At 46.0% G+C, this 26,402-nt stretch overlaps 1 protein-coding gene across 1 annotated transcript in view; it reads right to left on the bottom strand.

Moving 5' to 3' along the window:
• Nucleotides 1-22,775: 22,775 nt before the first annotated feature.
• Nucleotides 22,776-26,402, bottom strand: part of MPHOSPH8 (M-phase phosphoprotein 8) — a 121,367-nt gene continuing 117,740 nt past the window's right edge. The window contains exons 13-14 of the mRNA XM_077483990.1: nucleotides 24,574-24,657; nucleotides 22,776-22,970 (exon numbers count right to left, since the gene is read on the bottom strand). Of these exons, the coding sequence (XP_077340116.1) occupies nucleotides 22,929-22,970; nucleotides 24,574-24,657 (126 nt within the window). The 3' untranslated portion in view covers nucleotides 22,776-22,928. The remainder of the gene's footprint in view (nucleotides 22,971-24,573; nucleotides 24,658-26,402) is intronic.

The following is a 26,402-nucleotide window of genomic DNA, read 5'->3' as shown; positions in this document are numbered from 1 at the left end:
AATGGGAGAGAGTGCTGTTTCTTGGACATATGTGGATAGATCTTGTAAGTGGGACGGAGGTGGCGAAGATTGAAGAATAAGGTTATAAAGGGTGTAGTATTGGCGGAATTCTTCCGTTATGCCCGTATTATTCAACTCTTTACCTTTTGTTGGGAGTTAATAAATGGGATAGACTTTCTGGCTTGTCGGGGCTGCAGCGTATTCGCTAGACGTCTACTGCATTTGTTGGCATGAGAATAATGGGCAAAACGCCCCTTATCCCTTGCCACCGCTGAGCGCTGAGAAAAAATTTGCAGCAGGGCTCTTCTGGCGTTAGTGAGCTCTAGTAGTACTGTGGCATCCGGGGATTTCTTATGTGATTCCTCTAAGGTGCCTATAGTGGTGAGGAGACGTGTGATGTCTATTGTGCGTGCTCGTTTGAGTCGGGAACCGTGTTGGATGAGTTTACCCCTAATTACCCATTTGAGTTGGGTTGGTGGTATCTTGGGCGTGATCTGATATAAAATGTTTAATAGTCTGTATGATGTCTTGCATGCAAACTAGGTCAGATAACAGGTTATCGTTAAGCCTCCAAGATGTTCTTTTGTTGCGTAAGGGTAAACTCCCAAGGCTCATGTGAATGGGGGCATCATCAGACCACAGAGTAAGGCCTATAGAGGCGGAGGGAGAATAGTCCAATAAGGATTGAGAGATGAAGAAATAATCAAGTCTGCTATAGGAGGAGTGGGCTGGGGAGTAGTATGAGTAATCTTCAGTGGTGGGGTGTAGCATTCTCCATACGTCTACTAGGGATAGGTCAGTCAAGAGTGTTCGCATTTTGGTCAGAGAAGCCGGGGAGATTGATGATACCTCGTCTTGATGCCTCGACTGGCAAGTCAAGGTGGCATTGAGGTCTCCTCCCAGGATCATGTTGGTTGTGCCAAACTGTTTAAGGCGCGAGATCACTTTGGTGAGAAATTGCTGCTGCTCCTGGTTGGGAGTATACGTTAATCACAGTATAAATCGTATTCAAATATGACAGTTTTATAAAGACATATCTGCCTAGAGGATCAATGTAGGTGTCTAGGACATCTAGGGAGAATGTGCCATGAAATGCGATAGACTCCATTAGATTTTGCTGAGGGTGTTGGTGCTGTGGAACCAGGTAGGGTATTGTTTATGAAGAAATTGCGGGATAGCATTTGACCTAAAGTAGGTTTCCTGCAAGAGCAAGATTTGAGTACCCAATTTGTGGAAATGATATAGAATTTGCCTTCTTTTCTTCGGGGTGTTGAGGCCTCTGCAGTTAAGAGAGGAGATTTTCAGGGAGGTTTGTGCTCTTATTGGTTGGACAAAATAGTGGGTGTAAATTGGTTCGTTTTGGTGAAGCTCGCTGTCTCCAGCAAGGAGGGGGGAGGAATGGAGGAAAGCGAACTGTTGGGGGGGGGAGAGAAGAGGAGTCCTCAAGGGCCTAACTATCAAAGATGTGGTCAACATATCAGCTAAGACCGCTATGGGCACTGAAAACCCTAAGTGGGGGGATCGCAGTCTATGCACAGAGGGGCCCGCACATAGCGGGCAGAAAACCCTGCATTGCTGGTTAAATGTTAAACAACTGTATATGGGTATCTGGAATAAATGTCCCAGACGACACCATCTAAACCATTCATGTCTGGCAGCATACAGGGGCACTCACTCATTTTGTGGACAGAACAAATTTCGAGGAAGAGGTGGGAGAGGGATGAGGTATGGGAGGGGAGGGAAGGAAGCCCTTGGTAAGCAGGGGACAATAGTTACAAACAAGTGTCCCCCATAGTGGGGGAGCATATTTCCTGAGGAGAAATGTTAGAACCTGCAAATAAAAGATAAAGGTTAGGTTTATTAACGTATTGTCCCAACAATAGTGCAAACTGGGGTGTCTTCACTGGTCAGGAGCCTGTGAAGAGAACTAAAGTTAGTCAGGGGGTCGGCAACAGAGGGTCATCCGTCAGTCACCTTGGAGGTTTCCGGTTTGGAGCGTTTATTCTTCTTTTTGGGTTGCCTTCCTTTGTTGACCTGGAATGGCTGCGTGAAGTGGCCAGTCTGGTATAGGAATCTGTGGCAGTTCAAAAGTTCTGAGAAATTTTGGGAGGTCACCCAGCATACGGAACGTTGCTGATTTCCCTTTATGGGATGCAGAAAGATTAAATGAAAAGCCCCACCGATATTTAATTTGCTTTGTCTGGGCTCCTATGAGGGGTTTCAGGGCTCGTCGCATGTCCAGGGTTCGCTTAGAAATATCTGGGAGCAGAGACACTGGGGTGTCAAAATATATGGAGTCTTTGGTTCGTGCGGCCTGTATAATGGCATCCTTAATCCTATAAAAATGCACTCTGCAAATAACATCACTGGGGTGCTCCAGGCTTGGGTTCCTGGGCCCCAGGGCTATGTGAACACGGTCAAGTTCCAGAGGAGCATCTTTCTCTTTTTGCAGCAGGTCATTAAACATGGCGATGACTGCAGGGGCAAGGTCTTTGGTTTCTACAGATTCTGGTAGGCCTCGTATGCATATGTTATTGCGTCTGGCCCTATTCTCCTTAGTCATCCTGATGGTACATTAGTTGTTGGATTTGCAAAGTGTGCTCTTGTAAAATTACCTCATGAGCTTGCAGTGTGGACGGAGTTTCTTCTGCGTTGCGCTCCACTTCTTCTAGCCTGTTTGTAACGGTCTCTGTACACAGGCTTCAAAAATCATGTCTGGTGGGGAGGGCTTTGCTATAGACCTCCATGTCCCATCCTCCAAAGGATCTGTGAGAATCAGGGGAATGGCAGGCTGAACAGGCTGAGCCGGTTTCTGAGTCTATAGGAGACCTGGCACGCTGCCTGGTTCTCATGTGGGGTGTGGAGCGCTGAGAAGCAGCTCCACAGGCTGTGAGGCTGTGTGTATGCACCTGAGGTCCGGGCCGGCACCATCTTGGACAGAGGGGGGGGGGGGGGGGGTGCGGGCCATGCTGATTTTGTCCCAAACAGGTGAAAAAACTGTCTATTTCCCCTTCGGCGCGTGGAGACCTTCTCCCCCACCTTTCCTCCCCATTACGGACCTGATTGCGGTGTCGGAGCGGGTGTGAAAGCTTTGTTCTGTCCGACGTGTGCGGGAGCTCCAGAGAGACACGTCTCACTGCTCCATGCGTTCGGCCACGCCCCGCCCCCCAGTGGTGATTTTTAACCACTGGGCACTTAAACCCCCTTCCTAACCAGATCAATTTTCAGTGCTCTCACATTTTGAATGACGATTGCTCAGTCAGGCAACATGCTACCCATATGAATTTTTTGTCCTTTTTTTTCACACAAAATAGAGCTTTCTTTTGGTGGTATTTGATCACCACAGTTTTTTTTTTTGTGCTATAAATAAAAAAGACTGAAAAATTTATTAAAAACATTTTTTTTCTTTGTTTCAGTTATAAAATTTAGCAAATTAGTCATTTTTCTTCATATATTTTGGCCAAAATTTATACTGCCACATATCTATCTCACCTGACGTACGGAAGGCCTATCTCATTTCTTGAGACAAGCCAGGAAAGTACAAATACCCCCTCCCCCCCAAATTACCCCTTTTTGGAAAGTAGACAATCCAAAGTATTTAGCAAGCGAAATTGTGAGTTTTTTGAAGTTGTAATTTTTTCCCACAGTTCTGTGCAACATGAAGATTTTTTTTTCTTGTTTTTTTTTTTCCACAGAACTATCATATTAACAGGTTATTTCTCTCACACAGCATATACATGCACAAATTACACCCCAAAACACATTCTACTATGCCTCCTGAGTATGGTGATACCCTACGTGTGAGACTTTTACACAGCCTGGCCACATACAGAGGCCCAACATGCAGGGAGCAACATCAGGCGTTCTAGGGACATACCGTATATACTCGAGTATAGGTCGATCCGAATATAAGCCGAGGCCCCTAATTTACCACAAAAAACTGGGAAAACGTATTGACTCAAGTATAAGCCGGGGGTGGGAAATGCAGCAGCTACTGTAAGTGGCAAAGAGGGTCAACAATGCCCATCTGCAGCTGCATGTCTCACTGTGTCTATTGCATGCCTTCCTGTGTCCTGTGCAGATCTGCCTACCTCACTGTGTCCTGTGTATACCTCCCTGTGTCCATTGCAGCCTACCTGTGCTAATCTTCATCCTTTGTGTCCTGTGCATGCCTCCATGTGCCCATCTGCAGCCACCGATCAGCGTGTCATAAAAACATACGGCGGCCATTCCAGTATTCAAAAGCCGCACCTCCTCTTCGTCTGTGATAGGCAGAACACTCAATTTCCCAGTAGTCAGTTTTCAGCCTATCCCGGACATCCCCTCATCCTCGTCTGAGGTATGAGGATGAGAGGATGTCTGTGATAGGCTGAAAACTGACTGCTGGGAAATTGAGTGTTCTGCCTATCAGACGAGGAGGAGGCGCGGCTTTTAAATACTGGAATGGCCGCTGTATGTTTTTACGACATGCTGGCCACCGTCTGTCTACATGACATGCTTGATCAGGTAGGCAGACGGCGATGACTCGAGTATAAGCCAAGGGGGGCACTTTCAGCCTAAAAAAAAAGGGCTGAAAATCTCGGCTTATACTCGAGTATATACGGTAAATGATAAATTTCATTTTTTGACTACCGCTCACATTTTTGAAGGCCCTGGAGCACCAAGACAATGGAAACGTCCACAAAATGACTCAATTTTGGAAATGAAACACCCCAATGTGTATTCTATGAGGCATAATGAGTCTTTTGAACATGTCTTTTTTTTTTCCACAAGTTTTTGGAAAACGTGGAAAGAAAAAAAAAATGCTTTTTTTATTTTTTTTTACTTACAGAAAGTTGTCCATTTCTAAGATATTTCTAACACATGGCATGTACATAGCAAAAATGACACCCCAAAATATATTCTGCTACTGCTCCCGAGTATGGTGATACCACATGTGGGAGACTTTTCCACATCCTGGCTACATACAGAGTTATGGGTGTGGGCAGTGGCCAGTTATTTTTATTTTTTCTGTTTGTATATATGGTCCAGGGACACACTGGGCAACTTCACTGCCATTGTGCTCTTGCTGGGTGTCCAGTGTGCTCCTGTTCCTTTAAAGGGGGCTTGGGCAGCCTCCAGGCTCACCTGTCCCACATCTATCCATTCCATGCATGTGCTTCCATTGTGGAGACACTTATAAGTTTGTAGTGTTAGGACTGCAAGCAACACAGGATGCCTTGTAGCTTTCACATGTTTGCAAATGTGTGCTAACTAAACCCCTGATTTTAACAGACGGTTAGACAGGTTAATTTGGTTGGTCTGAAGACTGGTTGGTGAGTTGAGCTATGGAATTGTTTTTGTCTTACATACAGAGGCCCAACATGCAGGGAGCACCATCAGGGACATACATTTCAAATCTAACTGGACAACCTATAACACTTTTGTGAGAGACTGATGGGCTTTGTAGCAAGGATGAGCACTACTGTGGCATGGATAAGCACAAATGGAGCACAGATGAGCAAGGGATGGATGGAGCATGGATGAGCCAGGGATGGATGGAGCACAGATCAGCACTGGGGGCACTCCAGAGACAGCCCACAGCGCTGCTACTCCCAACTCTCTCCTCTCCTTGCACACTGTAACGATCAGTGCGAGGAGCGGGGGGGGAGGAGCTTCACCAGACAAGCTCTGGTTTGTTGACATCTGCCCCTTCAGGGCCTAAGCCTGGACCACGATCTGTCTGATCTACTGTGAGATGGTGGTGGACGAGACTGCCAGCCCTTTTTTCGGACCAGCGACCGAAACCAACAGAGAATCTGACTTCCGGGAAGGAGCCGTGGCAGACAGGTATAGCCTTAGGGCCCGGACCACGTCCAGGGAATGGAGGGCCACCTCCTTAGGGTATGTCGGTTTAGGACAGAAATGGTCACACAATGTCCTCATTGAGAGGGAAAGCTAAAACCACCTTTGGCAGAAAAGAAGGTTGCAGGCGCAACACCACCTTATCCTTGCTCAGAAACCCTCATGACAGATGTAATAGCCACTAGGAAGACCACTTTCTGAGAAAGAGTCGACAAGGGAATTTCCCTGATGTTCTCAAACGGCTGCTTCTGAAGTGCCGCTAGCACCAGGTTCAGGTCCCACAGAGGTAGGGGTGGTCGCAGCAGAGGGACTATGTCTAATCCCCTGTACAAAGGCACTAATGAGTGAGACGCCAGCGGTCGTGGGGAAAAAAAAAATGGTGCTCAAGGCCAGCTTCTGGTCCACTCCTCACTGTAAGAACAGCAGTATCCTGAAAACGGAATAGGTGCGTGGACGCCACCCCATGTCCTCACATATGAAGATATAAGCCTTCCACGTACAATGGTATATCTTCCAAGAAGAAGATTTTTGTGCCCTCAGCGGAGATTACCGAGTCCGACAGACCTCACAACCTTAGCACCTGGCTTTCAACAGCCATGCCATTAAAACCAGCCACGGTAAAGCAGGATGGAGTATCGGACCTTGTGATAGGAGGTCTTCTCACATCGGCAACCGCCAAGGAGCATCCGCCACCAGGCATACTAGGTCAGCGTACCAAGGACATTGAGGCCAATCTGGGGCAATCAGTATTACTGGAATCAGCTCGGCCGCCACTCTGCGGAGCAGACATGTTAACAGTTTGAGCGGAGGGAAGGCATAAATCAGCTGGTACTGCTCCCATGGAGCCACCGTGTCCGACTCGTCCACACAAGGATCTCTTGTCCTGGACACGAATCTCCACACCTTCCGACTGAGCTGAGAGGCCAGAAGATCCACATCTGGTGTGCCCTACCGCAGGCAAAGGAGCCTGAACACCTCTGGGTGCAATGACCATTCTCCTGGGTCCAGTATCTGGCCACTTCGATAGTCCACCTGCCAGTTTTCTACTCCCAGGATGTATATGGCCGACAGGGTTGTTACGTGTCGCTCTGCCCACCAAGGATGTGAGTGACCTTGCGTGCTTCTTGTTCCTCCTTGATGGTTGACAGACAATGCCACAGCGGTGGCATGACTGGATTATGATTGGACGCCCTCGTAGTTTCATCGACCATGTGGAGAGGCATAGCTTGATCACTCGAAGCTCGAGCACATTGATCGGTAACTGGGATTCCTCTCTCAACCAGAGGCCCTGGATACTCTCAGTACTCCACCCCAGCCGGTCAGGCTGGTGTCCAGCCACCAGAGAAGAGAGTCCCTGACTAACTGGCTCACCCGAATTAGTCCCATTTGGACAACATCTCCCGATGCAAGACTCTGGTGTGAAATTGGGCGCACGGTGCCGCCTCGAAGGAGGCTACCATGAGGCCCAGAACTCGCATACAGAAATGCGACGACCACCTGCGGTTTATCAACAGCTTCACTACAGCTCAGAGAGTCTGCAGCTTGACAAGAGAAACACTCGCTTCCACAGAATCCAACAGTAAGCCTAGGTACTCCAGGCACTGAGTCGGCCTTAGTACTGACTTTTTGAGGTTCAATACCCACCCAAACTCCTGTAGAATTTGCATGGTGATTACCACATCCTCCCTTAATTCTGAGGCGGAAGCTGCTCTCCAGATACCCCACAATTGCGATCCTACGTCGTCACAATAACGCCAAAATTGGAACCAGTACTTTGGTAAAGACTCAGGGTTGCTGAAGCCAGGCCAAAGAGGAGAGGCAAACTGATAGTGCTCTTCCCACCACTGCAAATCGCAGAAACCCCTGATGCCTGAGGCATATGGTTATATGTAAGTATGCATCCTGGATGTCCAAAGATGCCAGGGAGTCCCCCTGATGGAGTGCAGCAACTACGGAGCAAACTGATTCCATCCTGAACCTTTGTACTTTCACAAAGCAATTGAGGGCTTTTAGGTCCAGGATTGGACGTACACCTTCCTTTTTGGGGACTACAGATTGGAGTAGAATCCCTGAAACTTTTCCGGTTTTGGAACAGGCACTATCACCCCCGTGCCTGAGCAGGTCCCTTACTGCCCCCAAACAGGGCCTCCCGGCAAGCCGCGAGTAAGGGTATGCTGGAAGGGAATAAAATCTGGTGGTCAAGAGAGGAATTCTATCTTGTAGCCCGATTAAATCAGCTTGCAGACCCATTGGTTGGACAGCCGGGAGGCCCACCGTGCTGCAAACTCCCGAAGGTGACCCCCCCCCCCCCCACGGGTCATGCGGGGCAAACCTTCATGCGGTAGTACTTTTGCTCACAGGCTTGCGAGACCAGGGACACTTTTGTCCCTCCACAGTCGCCCTGTCAGACTGGGAGAGCTTACCTGAAGCCCCAGGCGGACGAAAAAGCCTCTTGAGTGGAGGAGGAGGGCCTTTGCCTGCGGCGTGGCTCCTTACCCTTCTTGGAGTATGGGAGCAATGTGCTATTCGCACCTGTGACATTCTTAATAATGTCATTCAGCGAAGCTCCAAATAGCCGCTCACTAAGGAAGGGCAAATCCGCCAAGGCTTTCTTTTCCCTGTCTGCCACTCTAAACAAAAAAAAAAAAATGAAAATGGCCACCAAACTCCGAGAAAATTGCCAACAATCATGCTGTACACAGAGAATACACTGAAAAATAGGATTTTTTTTGTACTCACCGTAGAATCCTTTTCTCTATAATTCACTGACCGACACAGCTTCTCTCTGTAACTAAATAGGTTTTTTAGCCTGCTATTTAGGAGAAACTAGGCAAAATTGTTACACAATACACAGAACTTTAATCCTGCCCCAGGGGGGCAGGCCCCGTGCTATCAACCCTTCCCACTGCTTCTAGCAGCTTCAGTACATCAACAAGCAGTATCACGTAGAAAAAAGGAGGGGTGGGCGCTGTGTCGGTCGGTGAATTACAGAGAAAAGGATTTTACGACGAGTACAAAAAAAACATATTTTCTCTTATATTCACCAACCGACACAGCTCCTCTCTGTAACTAAATGGGACGTCCCCAAGCAGTGCAAAACGAGGGGGGGGGGGGGAAAACAGCATAAAAACTTCATCCACCATGGCAAGTGGGAACTAGTGAAACTAAACCCACAAAAAACAGCAGTGTGTGGAAAAACACCACTATTTAACAGAGTATCCTCAACAGGAGTGATCCCCAAGACCGCAACATTGTGGAAGTAATGCAACAGTGAATTAACCAAAACAGTACTGCGTTTTTATCGAAAAACCAGGAAAAAATGTAATTGCAACTACGCGGCCGCCTGCAGAACTTTGAGGCCAAAACAGGCATCAGCCGATGCACTGACGTCTACCTTGTAGAACTTGGTAAACGTATGGACAGACGACCAGGTCGCCGTCTTACACACCTGAGCGACAGTCGCTTGGTGTCAGAAGGCCCAAGACGTTCTGATTGCTCTTGTAGAGTGGGCTGTGACTGGAAAGGGAGGCACCTGTCTCTTCAAGGCTTGGACTACACCTGAATCTGAACCACCTGGAAATGGTGGCCAACGAGACCGCCATGCCCTTCTTAGGACCAGCCACTGAAATAGTTAGTCTGACTTCCAAAAGGAAGCCATGGCAGACAAGTACACCTTCAGAGCCCTAACCACATCCAGAGCGTGAAGGCGCACCAGGTCTGCGTACCAGGCCTGCTGAGGCCAATCTGGGTCAATCAGGAGTACTGGAATCCCCTTGGCGGAGCAGACGTGGCAACAATTTCAGCGGAGGAAAGCCGTAGATCAGCTGGTACCGATACCACAGAGCCACCAGCGCGTCTGCCCACGGATCTCTTGTCCTGGACATGAATTTCGGCACCCTCCGAATGCGCCAGGAGGCCATTAGATCCACATCTGGTGTGCCCCATTTCAGGCACAGCAGCCTGAATATCTACGGATGCAATGCCCATTCTCCTGGGTCCAGCATCTGTCGACTCAGATAGTCCGCCTGCCAATTTTCCACCCCCGGGATGTAAATGGCTAACAGGGCCGGAACATGTTGCTCTGCCCACCGAAGTATGTGAACATCCTCCCGAGTAGAGGCTGAGCTTCTTGTTCCCCCTTGGTGATTTATGTACGCCACAGCCGTGGCGTTGTCTGACTGTATCCTGGCAGGACGCCCTTGAAGACACGTCGACCACGTGTGGAGGCAAAGCCTGATCGATCTCAATTCGAGCAGATTGATCGGCAACTTGGATTCTTCCGTCGACCAGAGGCCCTGAGCCGACTGAATCCCCATCACTCCACCCCAGCCGGACAGACTGGCGTCCATAGTGACCACCGTCTATTTCAGAGGAAGGAAGGATTTTCCGGACTGAATCACCAGGGACCTCAACCACCAGATCAGGGAGTCCCTGACTGACTGGCTCACCTAGATCTGCCGAACCAGGGACAACGGAGATTTGTCCCATTTTGTCAAGGTCTCATTCTGCGGGACTCTGGTGTGGAACTGGGCATAAGGTACTGCCTTGAAGGAGGCTACCATGAGCCCCAGCACCCGCATGCAAAAGCAGAGTGATGACCACTTGCGGTTCATCGGTAGTTTGACCGCAGATCTGAGATTCAGCAAATTGGATGAGGGGAGAAAAACCCTCGCTTCCCTGGAGTCTAATAGTAATCCCAGGTACTCCAGACGCTGAGTCGGTACCACCACCGACTTCTTTCGTTTCAACAGCCACCCAAATGCTTGTAGGAACTGGAAGGTGATCGCCACATCCTCCTCTATTTCTGAGGTGGAAGCAGCTCTCAGGAGGAGATCGTCTAGGTAACCCACGATCGCGATCCCACGTTGTCTCAACAACGCCAACACTGGAGCTAGTAATTTGGTAAAGACTTGAGGGGCTGATGCCAGGCCAAAAGGAAGAGCCACAAACTGATAGTGGGCTTCCCCGACTGCCAAACGCAGAAACTTTTGATGCCGAAGGCTTATGGGTATGTGCAGGTAGGCATCCTGAATGTCCAAGGATGCCAGGAAGTCCCCTTGATGGAATGCAGCAACTACTGAGCGAACCGATTCCATTCTGAACCTCTGCACCTTTACAAAGTGATTGAGGGCTTTTAGGTCCAATATTGGACATACCCCTTCCTTCTTGGGGACCACAAACAGATTTGAGTAGCACCCCTGGAAGCCTTCCGATTCCAGAGCCGGTACAATCACCACCTGATTCAGCAAGTCCCTTACCGCCCCTAACAGGGCCTCCCGGTGAACCGGGGACACGGGTATGCTGGAGGGAAAGAATCTGTTTGGCGGCCAAGAGAGAAACTATCTTGTAACCTGTGGAAATCTGATCGCAGACCCATTGGTCTGATAACCGGGAGGTCCAACGGGCTGCAAACTCCCAAAGACGACCCCACACCCGAGACATGGGTGGGGGCAAACCTTCATGCGGTAGCACTTTTGTTCGCAGGCTTGCGGTTCAAGGGACTCTTCTGGCCGTCCATGGGCGTCCTGTCGGGCTGGGGTCGTTTTGCCGAAGCACCGGGCGGACGAAAAAGCAGCTTGTGAGCGGAAAAGGAGGGCCTTTGCCTGCGGCGTGGCTCCTTAACCTTCCTGACCTGTGGAAGTAGTGTACTCTTACCACCCATGGCATTTTTAATAATGTCATCCAACGAGGCTCCAAAGAGCCCTTCGTCAAGAAAGGGAAGATCCGTCAGGGCTTTCTTGGATGCCTGCTCAGCAGACCAGCATTGAGGCCCTAGATAGCAGAGGGAGTGTATCCAGGGCCATGTCACAAACGTACTTAAGGCCATGCACTAGTTGGTCTGCTAGTTCCATGCAGACAGGGGAGGCATTCTGCTCTCCCAATTCACGGTGCAAAAGTTTTGCCCATTCAGTCTGTGTCTGCAACACCAGTGCGGATGCCAGTACAGGTCGCACGGCTGACCCCACAACCGCAAACAAGGAACGAGCCACTGCTTCGGCCTTCCTGTCCATGAGAACCTTGAATGCAGGAGTCCCCTCAACCGGGATAATGGTTACTTTATTTAACCTTGATACTGGGGGGTCCACGACCGGAGGAGCCGTCCACCTTTTCAGAAGGTTTTCCCCAAAGGGGTAATGCACCACCAAATTTTTGGGGACCGAAAAGGTCAGTTGCGGGCGACCCAATTCCCTGTAGATGAATTTGTCAAAATAAGTCAAATACGGGAACACCTTAGGTGAACGTGCTGGCTCGCAGGACCCAAAAGGGACCGGTACATCAGCAGAGGAATCTGCTGGCTCCTGAATCTTCAGGGTATCACACACAGCTGTGATAAGTGCTCCATCAAGCTCCTTGTCCCGCCCGGACAGGGAATCATCCTCACTATCGGAACGGTCCTGGTCAGCCACGTCCGATAGATCAGAGCAGGGGTCTCCAGCTGCAGCAGGGCCTGAGTCTGCATCAGAGCTCTCCCCAGAGGACCGGGGGGGGGGGGGGGGTGTCAGGGGCCTCTTACATGCAACTTTCCTGCCACATGCTGCCTCTATCTTAGCAACCTAACTGCAGGTGACCCGGTTGCTATAGCCTGAATTTCGGGGGAAGAAACACCAGTTTCTGAAGCCATGCTGACCCTAGCCTATCTGCCACCTGCAAGGGGACTTAGTACAGTGAAGGTCCCACCCTCCTGCTGCTGCCACGTGGGGAGGTGGGGGGTACTTAACGCTAGACTCACCACTCTGGGGCGTTCTGTGATAGCCACAGCAGTGCCTGTAGGCCCTAGGAGGTTCCCAGTTTGCAGAGAGGAGAAAACTGCCAGCAGCGGTGCAATGATCTGCAGAGCAGCTTCAGCGTTCAGCAAAGAGTCATCCAGCGTCCTGCACACACACAGTGGATACAGGAAGCAGCAAGTGAAAGCACATGTAATGCTGCCACAAGAGGCCAGCATTGAAAAAAGCGCTCAGGCTTTAAGAAAATGGTCGCCAATGTAATCAATAGGATGCTAAAGAAAATGGCTGCTGAAGCTCACCAGGGGAATTTATAGCTTTCCCAAATCCAAGATGTCCACCCGAACGGCACCATGCGGTGACAGAGCAAAAAAATAAAATAAAAACGTGCTGCCTGCTAACAGTCAGAACAACCTCCATAAACATGTTTTGGGACCCCCAGACCAGGACCAATGCCAGCTGCACAGACCCCCACAGGTAAGAAAACAGCGACCCACACACGCCACCCGCAGCGCATGCAGCCACCCCCCTCAGAGGGGGGAAGGAGGGGTGATAAGGACTTGGGAGAGAAGATAGGGAGGTGAGGTGGCCCCCGAATCGACCCCCCAGGGAATGCCCAGCTGCTCACCCCACTGAAGCAGGGAGAGCCGTACTTACCAGTCCTGAAGAGCTGGGAGACATTGCATCACAGACCCACTCCTGCGCAGTTACAGGGTGGCTGCTGGCCTCTGTATACTGTGATCCAGACATCAGTAGCCCGGTCATATGTAAACCCCGGAGTATTGAAGCTCACCGACCAACTCTGGAGCTGAGGCATGTCGTGGCCTGCCGAGCCTTAGCTGCGGCCTGCTCACGCTCGATGGCCGGACTGGGGAGACTACAAGGATAGCATTAACCAGCCTGTCACCCAGCCGGCAGTTGATAAAAGATCACAGGATCTTTCATCTTGCACAAAAAGCAGCAAAAATATGGACCAAGAGGCCCGCAGGGTTTCCAAAGTCATTCTCCTTGCCAGGCAAAATAAAAACTAAAAGCTGCTAGGAACAGTGGGAAGGGTTGACAGCACGAGGCCCGCCCCCCACTGGGGCGGGATTAAAGTTCTGTGTATTGTGTAACAATTTTGCCTAGTTTCTCCTAATGGCAGACTATACAACCCATTTAGTTACAGAGAGGAGCTGTGTCGGTCGGTGAATATAAGAGAAATGGTGGCGGTCAGCACTATGGCGGCAGCACATATCGAGCCCACAGACACAGATGACAGCCAGCCAGAACAGAGCCCCCTGGCCCAGGTACACACACCACACTACAGCCCAGTCATGCAGCATCCCCCACGGGGGGGGGGGCACAGGGAAAGAGGAAAGGGAGAAGAGGGACCCCCTAATCGACCTCCCAGGGAATGCCCAGCTGCTCTATCCTGCCACGACAGGGAGAGCTGTACTTATTACCCGGACAAGCTGGAGACATCCCATCACAGCCCCACACTCGAGCAGTACAGGGTGGCTGCGGGCCATGGCACACTGTGACAAAGACATCAGTAGTCCAGTCATATGTGTGCCCCAAAGCATTGCACTGCCGGCTTCTTCTCTGGGCCAAATCTCATTTAAGAATGGTTTAAAAAGTAGGAAACTGGTCTGTGGTCAGCCTAATCGAAATTTGACAATTTTTTGGCAAACTGTGGGTAGCGAGTCTTCTGGACTATAAAAAAAAAAGGGACCTTTTGGCTTATCAGCACTTGGTTCAAAAGCCTGGATCTCTGACGGTACGGAGGTGCATTAGTGTGTACAGAATGGGCAGCTTGCACATTTGGAACAGCACCAATGCTGAAATATATATGCAGGTTTTCAAGCAGCATATGCTACCATCCAGACTTCTTTTTCAGGGAAGGCCTTGCATATTTCAAACAAGACAATGCTAAACTGCATCTAAAACCAGCTTTGTATTAGAAGATGCCAGGTGCTTAATTGGCCTGCCTGCAGTCCAGACCTTTTAAAAAATTATAAATATTTGGCCCATCTTGAAATGAAAATTACAACAAAGATGACGCAGGACAATTGAGTAGTTAAATACGATTTTGGGCAAGCATGGAATAACATTCCTTTCCCAAAACCTCCTCAGTCACCAGACATCTACAGTGTTGTTAAAAAAGAGGGGCTGCTACACTATGGCAAGGATTAATCTGAACTTAAATTGTTCATGCTGGTGCCATAAATTTAAAAATTACCTTTTTTTTCTTAAAGGTACATTTCCTCAAGTTAAACATTTGATGTGTCTTCTATTTTCTTTTGTGAAAAAGGCATCTAAAAAGATTCACACAAACAAATTCTCCACACATTCTCCCTGATGATACAAGATTGAAAAAAAAAAAAAAAAAAAAAAAAAAAAAAAAAAAAGATCCTTCCATTGTCCATAAAAAATGAGCAGCTAGGGAGGTTCCAGGATATAGCTGTCATTGTAAACAGATGGTGTACCCCTTGACCCTCTCACAACATGTATATAACTTCACCCCAAAATGAATGGTTCCCCCAAGGGGTTTTTAGCAGCTGAATATTTCAATCAAGATATTTTAGATTTTAATAAAAACTTTATTAAATAAGATTTTATTAAAAACTAAAACATCTTGATTGAAATATTCAGCTACTAAAAAACCCCTTGGGGGAATCATTCCATTTTGCAACTTTCTGGTGTGTGTGCAGCTGTTCAAACTCTTACATGAGTTTTTCTATTCATATAACTTCACCCCATATTTGACACATTTACTTTGCACACATGGTATGATGTTGCTGAAGGACTCATCAATGCAGATATTTTTTTGTGGGCTGAGGATGTACATTTTATAACTTTTTTGCGCTAAAACCATTGGCCTAATTTTGTGGGTCCCATCATATGTAGGGTCACTTCGGGGGGCGGCTCAGATTAGGGGATACCGTTGCTAACTTACGCTGATCTGGAAATACTGAGACTGGTGTGTCTTGCGATCAGGACTGTTTCTGGTTTACGCTGATCTGGTGGCATGGCAGGGATATAAACAATGTTGCTGGCTTACACTGGCACACTAGGGCCAGTCTGGCTAGTGATCAAGAACTCCGTTGCTGGCTCTGGGCGGCACAGACTGGTGTGGACAGCGCTCTAACATTTTGGCTGGCTTTGGTGCACTGTTACATGTGCTGGTACAATAACTGTAAGAAACACTATTTTCGCTCACAGCCAAATGGTATAAGAGGAAACAGCAGTGGCTAAAACATGCAGTCTTTGGTTGTACATTTATGATCACTGTGATTGGTCACAGCGATTATGTGGCACAGGGCCAATTGCATTTTTTTTTGCAATATAAACCAAAAATACTGTGAATTTAACCACTTGCTTACTGGGCACTTAAACACCCTTCCTACCCAGACCAATTTTCAGCTTTCGGTGCTCTCACACTTTGAATGACAATTACTCAGTCATGCAACACTGTACCCAAATTAATTTTTTGTCCTTTTTTTCCCACAAATAGAGCTTTTTGGTGGTATTTGATCACCTCTGGGGTTTTTATTTTTTGCGCTATAAATGAAAAAAGACCAAAAATTTTGAAAAAAAAACGCATATTTCTTTGTTTCTGTGACAGAATTATGCAAATTTTTCTTCATACATTTTGGCCACAATTTATACTGCTACATATCTTTGGTAAAAATAGCCCAAATTAGTGGATATTATTTGGTCTTTGTGAAAGTTAGAGTCTACAAGCTGTGGTGCGAATCGCACAAAATTGATCACATCTGATGTACTGGTGGCCGATCTCACTTCTTGTGACCCGAACATGTCAGGAAAGTACAAATACCCCCCAAATGACCCCTTTTTGGAAAGTAGACATTCCAAGGTATTTAGTAAGAGGCATAGTGAGCTTTTTGATGTTGTCATTTTTTCCCACAATTCTTTGCAAAATTAAGATTTTTTATTTTTCTCCACAAAATTGTCATTGTAATAGGTTATTTCTCTCACATGGCATGTGTATACCACAAATGACACCCCCAAAAAAATTCTGCTACTCCTCCTGAGTATTACAATACCACATGTGTGGGACTTTTTCACAGCCTGGCCACATAGAGAGGCCCAACATGCAGGGAGCGCCATCACGTGTTCTAGGAACATAAATTACACATCTAACTTGTTGACTACTTATTACACTTTTGAAGCACCAGGACAATGACACGTGACACTGATGACAGATGGCACTGATACATGGCAATGATGGCACTTATGCGTGGCACTAATACGTGCCACCGATGACAGATGGCACTAATACATGGCTCTAACACGTGGCACCGATGACAGATGGCACTGATAAGTGGCATTGATGACACGTGACACTGACAACAGATGGCACTGATGACAAATGGCACTGACAGATAGCACTATGTGGCACTGATGACAGATGGCACTGGGGACAAATGGCACTGACAAAAGGTGGCACTGGGGGCAGGTAGCACTGGGGGAGGATGGCACTGTTTACTTTTTTTTTTTTTACACCGACGGCCGCTGCAGCCGTTCATCTGTCCCCTCTCACACTCTGTCTGTGTGAGGAGGGAGAGCGGCGCTGAGATGATCTCATATGTTTACATATGAGATCATCTCCCATTGGACACGCCGATCGCGCTGTAAACGGCCGCTGTGATTGGCCGTTTACAGCGATCTGTGTTTGGCTGTCCCTGGTGGACACAGCAAACACAGAACTTCCCCGATGCGCGCCTGCGGCGGCACGCATTGCGGAAGTAAACATTAGGACGTCCAGGGACGGCCACCCGGCCGCCTGCTTTACGGCCGTCATTCGACTATAGGCCGGGCGCGAGGAGATTAAAGAGGAAGTAAACCCTGATGGGTTTACTTCCTCTTTTTTTCCCTGCAAAGGTAAAGCATAATGGACTACTATGCATCGCATAGTAGCTCATTATGTGTCACTTACCTGACACAGGAGCCAGCGAAGTCGCCGCTGATCCCTGTAGTCCGCCGCGTCCATCTTGCTGGTGGCGTCTCGCAGCTCCGACCAATGACAGCGGCGCAACCGCGATGACGTCACTCCCGCGCATGCGCACGGGAGTCGCGCCTCGCAGCTCCGTTGCTGTCTTACGGCGAAGCCGCGATGACGTCACTCCCGCGCATGCACACGGGAGTCGACAAATTTGGCAAATCCATTCTTGGATTTGCCGCATTTAGTGCGCCTGCGCGCCGCTGTCTACGGCGCATGCGCCGTAGACAGCGGTGCCCATTTTCGGGCAAATATCTCCTAAACCATATAGGTTTAGGAGATATTGCTTGGACCTACAGGTAAGCCTTAATCTAGGCTTACCTATAGGTCCAAGTTGTTTGGAAGGGTTTACTTCCCTTTTAACATGTTTTTCTTTGGAAAATTTTGATGTATAACAGACTACCTATCAATTTTTTGGAGGCCCTGGAGCACCAGGACATTAGAAACACCAATAAAATGACATTTGGGAAAGCAAACACTCCAAGGTATTTTTTAAGAGGCATGGTGAGTCTATTGAAGACTTAATTTTTTTTGCCACAAGTTTTTGGGAAATGCAGAATTAAAATGAATTTTTATTTTATTTTACACAATGTCAATGTAATACAATATCTCTTGCAAACAGGACATACATGAAAATTACAAACCAAAACAAATTCTGCTACTCTGAGTATGGCAACACCACTTGTGTGAGACTCAGTGCCTGAATTATGTATCAGACATTGTATGTTGTTGTTTATCACACAAACCAATTGTATTAAAAAGCAATGTACTGTAAGGGTCACCTCCATACAAGTGGGCAGGGAATAAAGCTCCTATAAATCAAAGCAGCCTAGCCTACTGATAAGTGGCTGACCCAAGGAATGCAATTTTCATTGGACGGGAAGTACAGGAGGCTAAAAGGAAGAAAAGTGTTCCTTTAGCTCCAGGAGTGCAGTTGTCTGTAGGAGATGGCTGGGACTGGTGTCGTGCAGAAACCTACTCGAAGGTGCAAATGGGTCAGTATATGATCAAAAGATCGGTCCAGGCAACAGGTAGAAACATGCCCAATAAACAGGAAAATTAACCACTTGGGTACCGCGCTATTGCCGAATGACGGCATTAGCGCGGACCTAGATTTCCAGGACTACGTCTATTGACGTCGTCCTGGTTACGAGCGGCCTGCGCGCCCCCTGAGGGGCGCGCGCGGCGCGCTCTGTGATCGGCGAGTCCGTGAGACTCGCCTGATCACCGATCCGTGTAAGGGGTCGATCCCGACCCCTTATCACGTGATCAGCTGTCAGCCAATGACAGCTGATCATGTGATAGAACGGAGCCGGTAATCGGCTATTATTCCTCCTCGCGCTGACAGCGCGAGGAGAAAAAAAAAAAAGCCGATCACCGGCGGCCGTGATCAGGACATCAGTCCCGATCACGGCCAGCAATGAAAGGCACCACATGCCACCTGCCAGTGCCCACCTGCCTCCCGCAGTGCCATCCTGAAAAATAACAAAGTAAAAGTAAGTGCCCCCCGTCTGTGCCCATAATGCCCACAGTGCCACCCCACAGTGCCACCCACAGTGCCTCAAAGGTGCTGCACCCCAGTGCCCAGCAGTGCCGCCCATCAGTGCCCAGCAGTGCCACCTATCAGTGCCACCTATCAGTGCCCATCAGTCCCATCTATCTGTGGTACCTATCAGTGCCCATCCGTGCCACCCATCCGTGCCACTTATCCGTGCCACCCATCCGTGCCATCTTATCTGTGCCCATCTTTGCCCATCAGTGCCGCCTTATCTGTGCCCATCGGTGCCGCCTTATCTGTGCCTATTAGTGCCGCCTTATCTGTGCCTATCAGTGCCCACCAATGCAGCCCATCAGTGCCCACCAATGCAGCCCATCAGTGCCCACCAATGCAGCCCATCAGTGCCCACCAATGCAGCCCATCAGTGCCCACCAATGCAGCCCATCAGTGCCCACCAATGCAGCCCATCAGTGCCCACCAATGCAGCCCATCAGTGCCCACCAATGCAGCCCATCAGTGCCCACCAATGCAGCCTATCAGTGCCGCCTTATCAGCGCACTTCAATGAAGGAGAAAAATGACCCGTTTGCCAAATTTTATAACAAACTATTAAAACATGATTTTTTTTTTTTTTGCATCTTTTTTTGTTTGTTTAGCAAAAAATAAAACTCCGAGCTGTAACTAAATACCACCAAAAGAAAGCTCTATTTGTGGGAAAAAAATGATAGAAATTTCATTTGGGTACAGTGTTGTATGCCCGCGCAATTGTCATTCAAAGTGCATCAGCGCTGAAAGCTGAAAATTGGTCTGGGACTGAGGGGGGTTTAAGTGCCCAGTAAGCAAGTGGTTAAGAATCCCCCGATTCTAGCTACACTGGTCTGGTGACAAGGTAGATGTAGTGATCTGAGAACTGTGACTATTGGGGCTCATTCAGATGTGGGTTGGGGGGGGGGGGGGTGAGAAGACGATAACACCTTGCGGTTTAGCTGTGGTTTTACCACCCCTTTAGTTGCAGCAGTAGCAGCTGTGGCAGGAATTATATCCCCTGAATGCCCATCGATCACAACTTTAGGGAATGAGGTTTCTTGTAGGAGGACCAAGGGGCTCAGGTGGTGAAGAGGCAAAGCAATGCCTCCTTACTGCCTGCTAAATGCTCCGAGGAGCCATCCAAAACATGGATGGCTCTTCAGAGAGCATCATACATTTGAACAAGTCCTTATGGGGACACTCCCGACTGTTGACAGTATGTAATAAAAAAACCAAACACTTTTTACACATACTGTCACCATAGCGACACTACTAATCTGGAAAGGTGATCTGGATTTTTATTTATTTTTTTACACTGATTGCTTGTTGCAATTGTAACGGTTATGAACGCCTTTCATTCATGACTCATTGTTTACTATTGTGATTGGCTACAGCTATCACAATGATACAGAACCGCTGTAAATGGTCCTATCCCATGCGATCAATGCGACTGATCACAGAGATCGCAACAGTACACCAGCTGTCATGAATGAAAGCGGTTTGACAGTTGTGTTTACTGGTTATGCGATTGCTCACAGTGATCACATGGTACCTGGGCCAATCACAGCGGCCCAGTACAAAGAGCTATAATTCGCAAGCAGGTAGACATCCCTGCACGCTGTCCCATAACTGGGGAGTGTGGTTCCGGCCATATCTGTACATTGACTGGGCGGGAAGTGGTTATTTAGGTTATGCGAACACGTGATAAAATATAAAAACGTGTAATCTCAATTTGGCTTCAAAAGTAGATATTCACTGGCGGGCTGATTCTCATCTTCTGGTGCTTGTTTATATTTCTTCTGGTTCAGTCACTCATGGCTGAAAGCAAGAGCGTCACAGCATGGCAGCCAGGCAACTAGAATTTACAGGAGACATCATCAAATGCAGCTTTCAGGTTCTCTCTGCAAGGTCATATAGTACTTCAATAACTCGAATTTTTTTTTAAATTATAGGTAGGAAAGCATTTGTGGCAAAAAAAAGGATGCACATGAGGGCACCTTTTACATAATTTACAAGTAAAAAGGTACAGATACTGGGCATGATCCCAAAAAACAAAAAAGGGAACTTGTTGCAAGGGCATACATATTTTAAAGTACAACCAAGCACAGTATTAACTCTGTTTTTATGAACTAATTTACAGAATTATAACATTCAGGTCATGCATTTTACAGGATTTCCAAAAGCACTGTACCAAACAATTGGGCAGATATATATATATATGGAAACATCAATCTGGTTTCTGTGAACTGAAAACCTATAAATGAGATATATATATATATATATATATATATATATATATATATATATATATATATATATATATATATATATATATATAATCTCATTTATAGGTTTTCAGTTGTTCACAGAAACCAGATTGATGTTTCCATGTTGTATATGCCCTAAAAAAAAAAAAAAATATATGAAACTGACTGCTATAAAATGCACTTTTCTTCTTTTGGAGTTTTTTTAAAATGTATCCCAAAGGGTCGCCTATATGCTAGTATACAAAAATATATACTATGGGATATTACAAGTGTAACTTGATCTGTAGGAGCAGCTAAATATTTAATTCTAACTAAAATAAAACATTTTATTTTGTGCAATCTGAGCAAGAATTACCAGAAAATATATTTGCAAAAGAACCTTCAAATGATAAAAGTCCTAATATGGCCTGCAAAATCTTAATTTCACACACACATCCTGCATGAATTGGTTGAAATGTGATGGACACTCATCCAATTTTTTGTCTACAGTCAATACAAAACTTGCAGCCAAATGATTAATGTGTATTTTAGAGTGCAGAAGGATATAACCTCATTTTCTTTTTAGTAACAGTAAAAAGTAACACAGTGATTGTTCATCACTTTTAATGAAAAATAAGGTTTGCTTTTTAAGGAGCCATGAACATTAAATATTACTCTAAATAGTATATTAGATAGCAAGCTGCAAAATATTACTACTAGGATTCCACACTGTGGAAATAATTTTTTCCTTGACAACATAAAAAGTGATAAAGGGCCAAAACGAGACATCTTAGTCTACGTAAACATCCATTTCCAACATTACAAATATACATTATAGCCCTGGGCTTTGGTAGGAGAAAAATACTTCCTAATGTCAAGGTGGTCTAGGAAAAAGCCCAAGAATGACATTGTGTTTTAGAGAAGGCCAACTATCTTGTATCTTGTCTTGTAAAAAAAAAATTATATATATATATATATATATATATATATTTATTTATTTACACACACATATACATACATACATATATATATATATATATATATATATATATATATATATATACACATGTGTGTGTGTTTAAATATATGTGTGTGTGTGTGTTTAAATATGTGTGTGTGTTTAAATATATGTGTGTGTGTGTGTTTATGTGTGTGTGTTTAAATATGTGTGTGTGTAATATATATATATATATATATATTTTTTTTTTTTTTACAAGATATTTATATTTTTCTTCAACTGAGCAGGACAAAGACTGGGTGTGGGGGGCGGGGGTGCTTGACATCCACTACAGAAGATCCAAGGAGGTAATATCCAAGATGATCTGTACAAGAAAGGGAAACATTTCTGTAGCAAATTGATCTCAGGAATGACATACTGGTTACATATAACTTATTGAAACTAAAGCGAATCCCAACACCACAACACAGATCAAGTGCCAGGAATGACTTGTCAAAATAAAATTCTACTGTACATGTCACATCTAATAAAAACACATATGGATTTTTCAGGTGGGTCTGTCCATTTCCACATTATGTACAAGGAGGAGCACTGAACAAGATTGAGAAGATAGGCAAACATGTCATCTTCTAATGGAGTTGTACTCTGTATGCAGTAATCAGTAGCTTTACCTGTAAAGAGAGGACATTGTTTAATGCTTCGGCAACACAATTCTAACACTACATACATCACAGAAGGGGTCTACTTTAGAGGAAAATAAACTTAATTCAAGGTAAACACTCAAAAAAACAACAAACAAAAAAAAAACCACTACACAAAAAATCATTACATATTACACACAAATATTTCATTTTAATTTAACTTTCCAGTTTAGTGGATGAGTCATACCTGTAGGAACCTCATAAAATGAGGCTCTCGCAAAAATAAGATAGCAGGCCTTAACATTTAACCACTTGCCGCCCGCCCTATAACAGATACACGGCGGCATAGTGGTTTCAAAAACCTGACCGGACGTCATATGACGTGATCAGGATTTTGAGCCGCTGCGCGCCCCCGGGGGTGCGCATCGCGACGATCGTTGTTGCGGGGTGTCAGTCTGACAACCTGCAACTACGATCTCGGTAAAGAGTCCCCGGAGACTCTTTACCATGTGATCAGCCGTGTCCAATCACGGCTGATCACAGTGTAAATAGGAAGAGCCGGTGATCGGCTTTTCCTCACTCTCATCTGTCAGACGCGAGTAGAGGAGAGCCGATCGGCTGCTCCTCTGACAGGGGGGTCTGATCGATTTATCAGCGCAGCCCCCCCCCCCCCCAAGGATGCCCACACTGGACCGCCAGGGATGCCACCAGACCACCAGGGATGCCCAGGACAAGGTATGCCACCCTAGACCACCAGGCATTCCAGTCAGTGCCACAATGGATGCCAATCAGTGCCCACAATGGGCATCACTGATTGGCATGCATTATTGTTTGGCACTGATTGGCATCCATTAATACAGTATAATAATGCCACCTATCAGTGCCCATCCGTGCCACCTATCCATGCCCATCAGTGCCACCTATTCATGCCCATCAGTGCCACCTATCTGTGCCCATCAGAGTAACCCCATTAGTGCCCATCAGTGAAGGAGAAAAGTTTTATTTATAAAGTTTTGAAACTAAAAGAAAAAAAAAACATAAAAAAAAAAGAAAATAAAAATCGGTATTTTATTTGTTTAGCAAAAAATAAAAACCGTAGAGGTGATCAAATACCCCCAAAATAAAGCTCTATTTGTGGGAAAAAAATGATAAAAATGTCATTTGGGTACAGTGTAGCATGACCGCGCAATTGTCATTCAAAGTGCGACTGCGCCGAAAGCTCAAAATTGGTCTGGGCAGGAAAGTGTTTAAAGTGGAAGTAAACCCATCGATTTAAACAGTTAAAAAAAAAAAGGCATGCTGGGAATGCTAACTGCACATTGGCTGTGCTCTCAGCCAAACTATCAAACTATCCAATGGCTGGTGTCATAACGAATCACATTTGCAGCACCATAGCAGTTGAAGATTAAACGGAGGCAAAGATGGCAGCTTCCTTGGCTGAAAACGATAAGGGAGTTTACTTCCACTTTAAGTGCCCGATATTGAAGTGGTTAAAGAATGTGCTCTATATCACCCATAAAGAACCAGAAAGTTGGTGAATACACTTTTATTTTGCAAGGTTTTATTGTCTTAATATAAGCAGTCTTACACTAATTTACAAGTTGGTAAAACTTAACCAAATACAACAACCCACCTTTGCAGTTGGTACCTCGGAGAGTCTAATAAAAAGTTTGTTTGGGCCAGAAACGGGACTAAAGGAGTAAATAAAATGAGCATCCTAGAAAATAATTAAAAACAAAAAATTAGCAACAATAACTTTAGATGGGGGGGAAATCCCTATATCAACTAATATTGAATACAATGTAACTATAGTATATTATACAGCACTACAAAAAAAGTTTGATATTTTTCTGATAATTCTTTCTGATAAGCCAACCGCACATACATATCAGTGCAAAATAGATTTACGCAATGATAAAAAGTGCATGTAAAATAATTGTTTGTAACCATTTTTCACATACTCTAATACCACAAGAGAAAGGAAAAAAAGTTTACTTGAAACAAAATACCAAGGGGTGCATTTGTAAAACAATTCATTGGACAAAACATGACATGTATTCGGCCAGCCCTGATCAACTCTGACCATATTTAGTACAGTAATTTCTTATGATGAGCTCCATCTACGGACATTATATTTTATTTAATACTACAAATCAGAAAAATATCACATTGCCATTGAATGGAACTGACATTCAAAAGAAAAATCACTGTATTAGGGCTCATTCACGCCAAGATATTGGAAAGGGGGCGACACGAGGTGGTAAAAAATTGGTGGTTGAGCCAAATTTCTCTTAACACAACTTCCCCTTGACCACCCACTTAAAAAGGAGAGCATGAGGCCGCTCAGGGCAATATGACAATATACCAAAGTAACAGCGCCACAGAAGGGGGTGTTGAAAGTACTCTGCTAGATCATACTGCTAGTGTAATCAAACAATATTACACCTATCCGCAATGTTCACTAATTACATACACAATAAAAAAAAGTGCACATGAATAAATGTGCTTGTGAAGAGCTATTAGTATGTGCAAAGAATTATATTTAACCTAATAACATTCTTAAAGTGCCAAAGTGATAGCCAACAAAAGTTCCAAAAACTATAAACAGTGTCCACTTAATTGTAATCTCAAAGTAAAAAAAATTTAAAAATAAAACTATTGAAAATCATCTCCACAGTGAAAGGAATCTAATCTCTCGAATCTCTCACTAGCTCAAACTCACCAGATTGATGGGCTAGTCAAGTTATAGACCAGCATACATGCTGAATTTCTCCAGGTGACGTCGCAGTGTGTGCCCCTCTCTTCGTAAATGGTGGAATGACTGGAGAACATCTAAACACTACTGAGAGCATTTTCCCTAGCGTTGGGCTGGCACTATGTACATGCGAGTGGAATGGTCACATACTTATATAAAGCCCATTGTACGTTTTTATACAATAGAAGCCTCCTTTTTTTTTATCTCTCACATTAGATGTCATGATCTGCAAGACGAGATTCTGAGCAGGCCACCTGGAGAGAACTGTTCCCACAAAGTTTGGGAGCATGAAATTGCCCAAAATGTCTTGGTATGCTGATGCCTTAAGGCGTTCCCTTCACTGGAACTAAGGGGCAGAGCCCAACCACTGAAAAAAAATAAACCCCCACACCATAATCCCCCCTCTCCACCAAATGATTTGGACCAGTGCACAAAGGTCCATAAAAGACGTGAATGAGGGTGTTTGGGGAGGAGGAACTTGTCCGGCATGCACAGTCCTGACCTCAATTTGATAGAACCCCTTTGGGATGAATTAGAGTGGAGACTGCAAGTTTATAGATAAAAAAAATAAAAAAAAAGGCATTTGTAGATTCTCATTCTTCTCCTGTGCAGCAAACTGTCTTGGCCTCAGAACCATGCAGGCATTATCACATAGGAAGTCAACCTGCTACTGCTCAAGAGTCCCTAGCAGCCACTGAAAAACTCTA

Source organism: Lithobates pipiens, unplaced genomic scaffold (assembly GCF_037356315.1).
Source record: "Lithobates pipiens isolate NorthernLeopardFrog02 unplaced genomic scaffold, aLitPip1_a1.2 Scaffold_16, whole genome shotgun sequence".
In the NCBI taxonomy this organism is placed as follows: domain Eukaryota; kingdom Metazoa; phylum Chordata; class Amphibia; order Anura; family Ranidae; genus Lithobates; species Lithobates pipiens.
The sequence above is the reverse complement of the archived record's forward strand: the minus strand, read 5'-3'. Positions and strand labels throughout refer to the sequence as shown.